General features: G+C 33.4%; 1 protein-coding gene and 1 pseudogene across 1 annotated transcript; both read right to left on the bottom strand.

Annotated features, from left to right (window-relative positions):
- Positions 1–377: 377 nt before the first annotated feature.
- On the bottom strand, positions 378–1,605 carry LOC125808966 (FBD-associated F-box protein At5g38590-like; annotated as a pseudogene).
- A 2,820-nt stretch (positions 1,606–4,425) lies between these two features.
- On the bottom strand, positions 4,426–5,640 carry LOC125808965 (F-box/FBD/LRR-repeat protein At1g13570-like). Its single transcript, XM_049488644.1, has one exon. It carries the CDS (start codon positions 5,638–5,640, stop codon positions 4,426–4,428), a length of 1,215 nt encoding a protein of 404 aa, XP_049344601.1.
- Between the last annotated feature and the right edge of the window lie 6,498 nt (positions 5,641–12,138).

Here is a 12,138-nt window from a genome sequence, read left to right as displayed (position 1 = left end):
GGTTGTCAATTTCATACTCATCCAACTTCTATAATTATATGACAGGACGTGATTTTAAAGTACAAAAGAACACCCATAAGCCAAGCCTTAGAGATGCACATTACTAAAACTTTGACGAGAAACACTAACCACAACATATGAGTTCCCGAGTCATCTTCTGAACGACATCTATAAGCCAAAAAGACGTACAACAAATCCACATGAACGAAAACTGTAAAGCAAACAGACTGTCCTTGTACCTTGATAAATATATTTCCAACTTTAATCATGTTTGATAAAAGACTATTCTTAAATAAAGAACTGATGGGAAACTAACTTTGAAGTTCTAAAAATATGTAGGATCTAACTTTGAAAAATATAAATTAAACGTAACTGCATTACCAATCTAATAAAATGGAATATGTATCAAGGTTCATTGCTGTCAACTCCTCACTTTTGTGTTCCACAGGGTACCAACTCTCCTCCTTCCAATCAGATTTGTAGGCTTTTACATCTTTTAATTGACTATACCAAGGGTTGCTTCTTCCATGAGAAGTAGACTGAATCGTATTCTTCATATGCATCAAACGATCAATGTAAACTGTAAACATTTCTGGTGTTCATTGCAGGCTGAGTCTCCTAGGCAGACAACTCCATACCAAAGCATCCACAAATGAAGAGCACTCTCGATTCTGCCCTAGCCTGTTGACTTCTAAAACGTCCACCTGGTGGGTAGCAACTCTATGGTGTTGTTGCAGCAGATGTTCCATTTTAATCTCAGTGTATTCAAAAATATAAAGGGTAACTTTAAACCAAGAGTTAGAACTTGATAGAAACTTCCTCAACTTACAAAACCAGTCAGTATTTACATTGTCTAAGCCGTAAAGAATGACGTTTGAGTGCTCCAGCTGTCTTGCAATTCTAAGTTGAGGAATTAGTTTCCCCATGTACTCAAATGACACCAAATTCGGAGCATCAATCTCCCATATGCCCCCACAATCCCAAATCCTCAAGACCTTCAGGGAAACTGACTTGATCTTTTGAAGATTCACTAGCTCAATAGTTTCCAAGCCCGAACAATACTCAAACATGAAAGAGACAATTGATGGAAAACTATTAAGTAGAGTCTGAAGCATGATTTCATCTAATTTCACATAAGATAAGAGAAAGCTTTCTCAAAGAATTGTTATTCACAACACCATTGGTTAACGAAAGAGGCAAAAGAGGACAACTCTTCAGAATCAATTTTCTTAAAGATTTTGCTCTCAAGATTGCAAAAATAGGCATGGGGTATGATGTATAGTTAAGGATAAGATCTTTTACACCATTTTGAATTGCAATGTCAAGCCATTTATCAACCAGAGGGAAAATGGGATGAGAATCACCAAAGAGCTTTGATAATTCAAATTTCTCTATAGGGACTTCTCCATCCCTATATCTCTCCATGATTGTATCCACTATCTGTATATTGCCTTTGCGCCTATGAACAATGAATTTCAAGTTGGGAAGAGTCGACCACGCTTGCATCCATGTTTTGGAGAGAATGCTCATCTTCGTTGCTTCTTTAAAACTAAAAAAAGAAAGAATTTTTTGAATGAGACATTCAGGCAATATGTCAGCCGCCATGGTCGTCTAAAGGATCAGATCACAACCCTAATGTTGATGGAAATTTTTGGGAAAACATGCTTTGGAGTTTGATTCAATTTGTAGGTTAGGGTTTCCCTAAAAGCCAAAAAGAAAAGAAAAATACGTATTATATTATAGGTATCATATTTCTAAACGGGTTAAATTAATTTGTCCTTTTTTATATCTATCTATATTGTATTATATATGGAGTATATATATTATATATAAAAGAGGATCATAGACCCATTACGCGTTACATCACTCCAAAATAAGTAAATAACTAAGTGTTTTGTGTAATATTTTATAGTCGAATTTAGTTCTCATTAGTGATTTTTCCGTTTTCTTAGTTGTTTGTGTGATTTTGTACTCAATTTAGTTCCTGTTTTTGATCAATTTTAGCAATTACATTCTTCTGGCTATTTTTCTGCTACTTTGACATCCGTCAACAAAAAAAAAGGAATAATAACATAAACGTGCCCATTAACTTGGTGTGCCTAATAACAACCATGGGAAAAGTTTTGTGGAACTTGTAATCTGCATCAAACCATCAAGGAAAAGATGAAAAAATAGTGCAAGAGAACGAGATGTTGTGTAATCAGTTGGATAACAGTGTCTCAAGTAGAGAATACAACATGGGGAGTAAAGAGGATTATACTTGTCTTGTATATGCAGTCAAACCTCGTTATACTGGCAGCATTTGTCTGAAAATTTTATGACTGCTATCGTACTAAGATCATGTTATTATATATGTATACTGTCATTTGACATTTAAATCTCATTTAACTGTTATAAAATACGCAAATAATTAGTTTAATGATTTTGTGTACCAACAAGAAGGAATGTATTTGTTAACCAAGAAGAGGTTATAGGTTGTCAATACTCATACAACTCCAATGGGGTCTTGAAGTGAACGTGTCAATCCTTCAACAACAGAGTACTGATTTCTTTGATAGAAAACTCAAACTACGACAATAGAAAAGATAATAGCGGAATTGTAACATAGAGTAGAAGGGAATGAGGAGATACAGAGACATTCTGCTTAATTAGTTGATCTTTTTGGATAATTAGCCACAGTGGAACTGAGACACGGTACATACTCCCACGGGGATGAGAGGAAACAAAGTTTTTGATCAAGCATCCTACCATTCCGGAAGAATAGACATTAAACAGGATATTGAGTGCAGGAGTAGCTTGTAATCAGCATCTCCGAAGAAGTAAAAAAGAGTTCCTTGGACCTGTCAATAACTAATGGGTCCAAATTACACCTTTTAATGAAGTATAAAGTGTCTACTTATGAATTGGACCTGTCATGTTATGTGTACATCATAACGCTAATTAGTTTCACTAATTCCCTATCTAAAACCAAAACTGAATGAGACAACATATATAATTCTTGAGCAAAGTACTGCAAGTTCTCATTCAAGGTAATTGTAGTTATGTAGAAAGTTTCGTTACCTTTGGGTAAATTTTCTTAAAGTGAATATTCCAAGGGTTAATCCTTACCTTACTAATCCGAATATGAAATCAGTTTTTCACGCTGCTGGGCAAAAAGAAGAAGGAAAAGACTGACTTTTTTTGGGGACAAATTGAGAGATCTAATGAACTCTATGACCCTGCCCCTGTATTTTCTCGGTTGGACTGCGTTAACAGTTTATTTTTCATTTGGGGATCATTATCTATAAAAGAAATACAAAGTTCTTTTGACCGCAGAGCATGTAAGAGAAAGGTACATAAAACACTGTTTAACTTTAGGCACATACGAATCATGGAGAAAGACTAAAAGTTCCCCTCGTGATCTGTGCATGCTCGAGGTTTGATGTAACAGTAACAATATTTTTGAGTCACCTTGAGTATCAATTTTTTTTTCACATGTGAAAAGATGGATGATCTTGTTCAAAAGAATGACACCAAAAACTACTTGACATCATAGATTTGAAGTACTAATCCCATAAGGCATAAGTTTAACTGCTAAAGACTCATCCCTATGAAACTTATCCTGTCTACTTTTTTAGGATGGACAAATATTTTCTCGAAAAAGAAATAAAGAAATCTAATTACTTCACCAGAAAAAGAATCAACTTTTTTTACTGTGCTTAGCAAAAAGAAAACTCTTCGGTTGTATTTAGAACTGAATTTCTTAATTAAAGGACAGTTGTAGTCCTCGGTTGAAATAAGCTTCTCCTAACGCGCAGTCACACATGTATCAGTTTGACACTCGTAATGCAATCTACACAAATAGTGAAATGCAACACTGCTCAAGAAGAACAAATCAGAACAATGTTGAAGCAGTTCGAAATTAGAATGTGTCAAAGCTAAAATACATTGCTATGATCTGACATCGTCAACCAGCAGCGGGAAGTATGAAGTTAATGCATGTGTAGGGAGGGGGATTGTTCTTCTAAGACACCCACCCTATGCTGTTGAAAGGAAAGTACAAAGTACCTCATTGTGATACAAAAACTGGTATATATATATACTCTAATAAGTTGTGCTGTTAGTATGATAATTGAGAAATGAAAACGCCCTCAAACTCCTTATGATAATCTCAGAAGTAGGAAAACAGAGAAATATACCATGCTCAAGCTCGGTTCAAAGTCGATTGAATTCGGAGAAATTTACAACATGAGGAAAATAACAAGTTATTAGGTTGTCAATTTCATAACGTACACCTCAAAATAGATGAGGCAACATATTTTCTGAACTGCAAGAATTTAAAGCTAGATATGGAAAACAAAAAAAAATGCATCCTGACAAATGAAGTATAATAAACTTAGAAATGAATAAGTGCATTCAATTCGAAATAGAGACAACTTAACTCCATCACCAATCTAATATGAAATAAGGTTGCTCCCCCTCCGTAATCCTTTTTGCAAGCTCCTCACTTCCGAGTTGCAGCAACTGATTTTTTCCATCAAAAGCTTTTATTTCTTTTAATTGATTATTCCAACCATGAGAATATGTAGAATGACTCGAATTCTTCATATACATTAAACAATCAATTAAACGTGTAACTGTTTCAATATCAAATGAGATTAAGTTGAGTCTCCTAGGATGACAACTCCATAGCAACGCATCCACAAAAGTTGGGCACTCTATAATTTGATTCATCAGTAGCATATTGAGATTTAAAACATCCACCCATCCAGTGGAACCTATGTGGTCCATTTGCAAATCTGTCAGGTTGATCTCATCGCATTCGAATAAACAAAGGCTAACTTCAGAACAAGAGGACGGATTTGATAGAAACTTCCTCAACTTACAAAACCATGCCGTATTAATTAAACTGGAGAAACTGGGGAGACAATGAAGAATGATTTTTGTGTTCTTCAATTGGCTTGACCCTCTTGCAATGTTAAGTTCAGGAATTTCACTCCCAGTATAGTCAAGGGATACCAAATTTGGAGCATCAATGTCACATATCTTGTAATACTGTATAATCTTCAAGACCTTTAGGGAATCCGACTTGATTTTTAGAACTTTCATCCCCGAACAATTCTCAAGGATGAAAGAGACAATCAAGGGACAGCTATCAAGTAGAGTCTGAAGCATGTTTTCGTCTAACGTTACATTAGATAGAGAAATTTTTCTCAAAGAATTGAAATTCACAACCCCACTAGATAATGAAACAGGCATAAGTATACAATCGTGCAGAACCAATTCACTTAATGATTTTGCTGCCAAGATTGTTAAAATAGGCACCCGGTATGATGTAAAGTGAAGTACAAGTTCTTTTACACCATTCTGAAGTGCAATGAGAAGCCACTTATCAACCAGATGGAAAAGTTCGGGAGAATCAGCAAAAAACAGTGATAATTCAAACTTTTGTATAGGAATTTTCCCCTTCTCATATCTCTCCATGATTGTGTCCACTATCTTTGTACGGCCTTCCCAACAAAGAACAGTGAATTCCAACTTGGGAAGAGTTAACCACGCTTGCAGCCATGTTTTCGAGAGAATGCTCATCTTGATTGCTTCTTTATGACTAAGCAAACCGAGTATTTTTTGAATGAGACATTCCGGCAATAAGTCAGCCATGATTGTATGGTGAAGGATCAGAACCCTAATGTTAATGGAAATTTATACAATTATTTTTTGCAAATACGGCACTAAAAAAAAGAGACCTATCGTCCCTATTATAATTTAAAGGAATCCTATTTCTTTTTCCTTATTCAAAAGGTTTTGTCTTTAACGTCATACAACATATCATAATTTGTGTAGAACTCATTCTACATATATCTATGACCCATTATATTATACTAATATATAATAACGAAAACAAATGTATATAAATTTGTAAGGTAAATACTGAATAGGGATTAATGTATACCAATACAAAATTATAAAGATACTCATGCAAATATTAATTTTTTTAATAAATACAATACAATGTATACTAATACAAATGTTTATCAACTTATTAGATGAATATGGACTAATGAATACAAATATAAATAAATGTATTCTTATTAGGTGAATTCAAATAATGAATTTTTATATTGGAATGTATACATGGTAGGTACTTCACAAATATATCTGAATATATACATGATACTGTAGTCAATTAAAATTTATTAAATGATTCGGATTTTATTAAATTTATGAAGATATTAGTCCAAATAAATATTATGGATTAATATAATTGAGTTAATTATTTAAATTCAGTAATATGTATTTAATTAAAGTCCGCTCCATAAAGTCCATATGTCATGTCACTTAAATCTGATTGGCCGAAGGGAGACTCGTTTCAATCACAACTCCTCTATTTTAAAACTATAAATAGAGGTCCTCATAATTCAGAAAAGCAACCAAGAATTCTAACAAGAAGCTAGAGAAAGCTCATGGATTAAAAGCCACAGATTTCTCTACAAGTTCAAGAATTCTAACAAGAAGCTAGAGAAAGCTTGTGGATCAAAAGCCATAAATTTCTCTACAAGTTCAAAAATTCAAGATTTCAAGCATTTAGTTCAAGAACGATCAAGATCAAGACCGCCGGATTCAAGATACAAGCTCGAAGCCCTTGGATTCAACTAGAAGTCAAGATCAAGATAAAGTTTAAGTACAAGAACAATCAAGATCAAGACTGTCGGATCAAGATCAAACTTGAAGCCCTTGGATTCAACTAGAAGTCAAGATCAAGATAAAGTTCAAGTACAAGAACGATCAAGATCAAGACCACCGGATTCAAGATCAAACTCGAAACCCTTGGATTCAATAGAAGTCAAGATCCAGATAAAGTTCAAGTTCAAGAACGATCAAGATCAAGACCGCCGGATTCAAGATCAAGCTCGAAGCCCTTGAATTCAACTAGAAGTCAAGATCAAAATAAAGTTCCAGTTCAAGATCAAGATCAAGATCAAGATAAAGTTCAAGTTCAAGACAAATTCAAGACAAATTCAAGATCAAGCTCAAGAGCCCTTGAATTATATTCGAAAAGGAGAATTCAGATGAATCATAAAGATTGTAACACCCACACTTTAAATCAATAAAATGATTGTTGCGATGTTTTTCCATTCTTGATTATTGTTTTCTCAATGCGAATTTTATTATCTACATATACTTCACAATATATGCCGGAATGTATTATTGCACTCTTCATAACTTTTAAGGCATGGGGATTTCCTTAACCTCATAGGTGAATACAATCGACCGGATAATAATGAAAAAAGAAATGTATACAAATTTGTTAGGTGAATAGGGATGAATGTAAACTAATGCAAAATTATAAAGACACTCATACAAATACTAATTTATTATATGAATATAGTTCAATGTATACTAACACAAGTGTTTATCAATTCAATAGGTGAATATGTACTAATAAATACCAATATAAATAATAAGAGATTAGCTAGTATCCACTGATAGTGGACAATAAAATTATATTGTCCTATTATTTTTAGAAATATTATAAAGTATTTTTCACATATTATTAATATTTAAATAAAAATAGCAAAAAGAGTATTATAAGGTAACTTGAAATCTAAATTAATTATATGAAGTTTGTTTAGGATTCTTACTTGGTTTATCAAAAATAAGGACTTCTTTAACCACTTGTCTCTTCATCGTCATTATTTATCACCCTCTTCTTCAACACCATTGAAGCAATTTCAGACAATCACTAACACAAAAAAAAATGATAACTTTTTTTTCTCATTATCTTTTTCTTTTTAAAATTTAGACTAGTTAATCTAATAAAAAATTACCTTTGTAATGATGCAAACTGCTTAGCTAAATCATAAATAGCACGATGACTACCTTGTTGGTTGAAATGATTTATTGTTAAAAGTATTAGATATTCAACTTAATGATGACAATTCAATTTTACTAACGAGAATTGTGGTGGAGTGGTAAGTACTCCTTCATCCTTAACTAGATGTCTCGGATTCAAGTCGCCTTTGTTAGAAAACGGTTTACCAACAATGTGGAACTTTTCTGTGCGAATTCAAATTTAGTCGGACCCCAATGTGGATATCAGACACTGGGTGGATACTTATCGCAACTTATTTTTTAAAAAGAAATTATGAAAATTTAATTTATGAAAAGAGTCGCAACTTAATTTTTTTAAGAAATTAAGAAAATTTAATTTAAAAAGATTTTAACAAATAAACCTTTAAAAATTTAGTGAAAAAATGGGTAAGAGGTTCTTATTTCCACTTTAAGAAGGTTAATACTCCCTCCGTTCACTTTTAATTGTCATAGTTTCCTTTTTAGAGTCAAACTATAAGATCTTTGACTAAGATTTTACAATGTATTTTTTCATCATATTGATTGGCAAAAAATTGCAATTTATAGTACTTTTCGTATAGTTTTTGAATATCTAATTTTTTTTGTTTAAAATATTTAATTAATGTAACCTAATTTAACTTTGAAAATTAGTCAAATTGACTTTCGAAAAGCACAACATGACAATTAAAATTGGATCACCGGGTGAGTAGCACATAAAGTGTCACTTGTCAATTTTCTGCTGAATGCTTCTCAAAGTGAGAGAGTCTTTCCATTATATAGAGAAAATAAAGATTACACATCTCTAAAGATCCGCTATTCCTATCCCTAAAGATCATCTATTCTATCTCTACAAATCTACTATTCAATCCCTCTAAATCCGCCTTCCTATCCCTCCAAATCAGCTATTCTATTGCAATATTTATTCCTTTGATTCTACAACAAATGTATATGATCATGCTAATTTATATCACTATATAATTACATTAATATATACAATCATTTAGTTGTCCATCATGCTAACATCCCCCCTCAAATTGATGTTGGTGGATCAAGAAGCATCAATTTGCCTACTAGAAACTGATGCCGTTGCCGTGCCATGGATTTTGTAAACGCATCAGCTATTTGAAGATTACTGGACACATGTGGAAGATTAAGTTAAACGTTTAACTATTTCAATTAAATGTGTAACTATTTCAATATCAAATGAGATTAAGTTGAGTCTCCTAGAATGACAACTCCATAGCAATGCATCCACAAAAGTTGGGCACTCTATAATCTGATTCATCAGTAGCATATTGAGATTTAAAACATCCACCCTTCCAGTAGAACCTATGTGGTCCATTTGCAAATCTGTCATGTTGATCTCATCGTATTTGAATAAACAAAGGCTAACTTCAGACCAAAAGGACGGATTTGATAGAAACTTCCTCAACTTACAAAACCATGCAGTATTTAAACTGGAGAGGACACCATTAAGGAAGATTTTTGAGTTCTTCAATTGGCTTGACTCTCTTGCAATGTTAAGTTCAGGAATTTCACTCCCTGTATAGTCAAGGGATACCAATTTTGGAGCATCAATGTCACATATCTTGTAATATTGTATAATCTTCAAGACCTTCAGGGAATCCGACTTGATCTTTAGAACTTTCATCCCCGAACAATTCTCAACGATGAAAGAGACAATCAAGAGACAACTATTAAGTAGAGTCTGAAGCATGTTTTCGTCTAATCTTACATTAGATAGAGAAATCTTTCTCAAAGAATTGCAATTCACAACCCCACTAGATAATGAAACAGGCATAAGAGTTCAATTGTGCAGAACCAATTCTCTTAATGATTTTGCTGCCAAGATTGTTAAAATTGTTATCTCCTGTATTCAGATTAGCAAACCAGAAATAATAAAAGATGAAAAGAAAAATACAAAAAACTATCCGAGTCCACAGAACCCACTGTGTGTCCTTAAGAAATTTAATTCCCTCAAGCACCCGAGGTTGCAGATTAATTTCTCCCAAGATAAAACGGATTAATCATTAAAGAAGTAGCGGTACCTCAAACTTCGATAATTTCAATAAACTCAAAATGACAGCAATGAATCACACACACAAACACGATAGATCAATTTTGTTTTGTAAGAAATGTCTGCAAAAGAAAGGAAGAATTTGATGATGAAAAATGAGAGAAAGCCTCTCTATTTATAGCCAACAAAAGGTAAATGTCACAACCCTTTGGAAAGAAGACAACTTTTCAGAAAGGTCACAACACTTTGGAAAAGACATAACCTTTCAAACGGTCAGAACCCTTTAGAAAGGATACAACCTTTCATAAAGGTCACAACCCTTCGGCATAGTTACAACTCTTCAAGAGAGTCACAACCCTTCATTTCATGTTCACACCTTTAAAACCCAACAATCCCCCACATGAATAGGGAATGGCTATTATTAAAACATATGCATGAAAAATTGTGTGATTCGTAATTAAGGATTGATTGCCTCTGGATAAGTGGATTTCCCTTTGAACTTTCCATAGTGAACATATATCGGATATACTTGGTCAATCGGTAGATTTGATATCTTTGAACCGTCGAGCTTTGGTGTATACCTAGACAACATAGGTCACACAATTAACCCTTGAACTGTTTTTGGTTCTCATTGTTTTGTTCGTTTCAGCCATGAACACGTCTTGGTTTATAAGTGCGTAGAGAATTGGCCTTACCGGATTCTCCTTGAAGCGGCTTACATTTCACACTTAAATAGGTGATTTCTAAATGTGTAATCCCGTAGATATACCATTTGATATACCCTGTATCAAACTTAGAAACCATTAAAAAGTCCTGATGCTTTTATCCTTGTTACTGAACATCGTCTTATCATGAGAATGGACCATAAAAAATATTTTGACAATGCTGAACCGTCATCAATGACTTTATTTGATCTCCTTGAACCTAGATCTTGTGATCTCCAGTCTTCTAGGTAGAGTTACCGCCATAATCACTTGTTCTCGGCCATAGTCCCATTCCCTTTGATAATCTATCAACTCCCTTTAGTTAGGCCTTTTATAAGTGGATCCGACACATTATCCTTTGACTTTACATAGTCAATTATGATAATTTCAATAGAGAGTAGTTCTCTAACGATATTATGTCTACGTCATATATGACGAGACTTTCTGTTATACATCATGCTCAATGCCCTACCTATTGCAAATTAACTCTCACAGTGTATGCATACTGGAGCTAAAAGGTTTGAGCCAAAAATCTTTCAAGAAATTTTGGAGTCATTCAAATTCTTCACCGGCCTTATCTAGAGTGATAAACTCAAATTTCATAGTAGAGCGAGCGATACATTTCTGTTTGGAAGATTTCCAAGAGACTGCTCCTCCACCAAGAGTAAATATAAATCCACTCGTGGATTTTACTTCATTTGACCTGGTGATTCAATTTGCATCACTATATTCTTCCAATACTGTTAAATATTAGTTATAATGCAAAGCAATAGTTTTTAAGTATGTTTTAAATACTCCAAAACTCTTTTCATTGTCATCCAATGAGTTTAATTGAGATTACTCGTGAACCGACTCAGTTTACTAATAGCACATGCTATATCTGATCGCGTATACTTTATGATATATATCATACTTCTCAATACTCTAGCATAATACAATTGTAAGTCGTTTTTGCCTTCATTCTTTTGAAGTACAAAACTCATATTTATTGGAGTCTTGACAATATTGAAATCCAAATACTTGAACTTGTCAAGTACCTTCTCAATCACATCAGTAACTTTAATGTCTTTCATATCGAAGTTACTTTCTAGCATATGCTTAGTAGTATTTACATCAGAAATGTCTCTTTTGATGATCAACATGTCATCAACATAAAAACAAACAATGACCTTCTGATTTGGAGTGTCTTTAATGTAAAAACATTTATCACATTCATTAATCTTGAATTCATTTGCCAACATAGTTTGGTCAAACTTCGCATGTCATTATTTGGGAGCTTGTTTTTAGTCCACAAAGTGACTTAACAAGTTACAGACTTTCTTTTCTTTACTAGGAGCCACAAATCCTTGGATTGTTCCAAGTAAATTTCTTCCTCCAATTTTCCATTTTAAAAAATGTTTTCACATCCATTTTGACGAATTGGAAGGCCATATTTCGCAACTAGCGCAATTAACATCTGAATTGATGCAATCCTAGTTAGTATTATTATCTGTCAAACAAGGCTTTCTTATTGTCTAAAGCCTATGACAACAAGTCTGTCTTTGTATTTGTCAATAGTTTCATCAACTTTCTTTTCCTTTTGTAGAT

This window comes from Solanum verrucosum, unplaced genomic scaffold (genome assembly GCF_900185275.1).
Source record: "Solanum verrucosum unplaced genomic scaffold, falcon-dt-bn FXZP01000435.1, whole genome shotgun sequence".
Lineage (NCBI taxonomy): Eukaryota > Viridiplantae > Streptophyta > Magnoliopsida > Solanales > Solanaceae > Solanum > Solanum verrucosum.
Note: the sequence above shows the minus strand (reverse complement) of the source record. Positions and strands in the feature narration are given on the sequence as shown.

Excerpts from the sequence above, each read along its gene's own strand:
- LOC125808965 (XM_049488644.1), bottom strand. The coding sequence starts at position 5,640 with ATGGCTGACTTATTGCCGGAATGTCTCATTCAAAAAATACTCGGTTTG.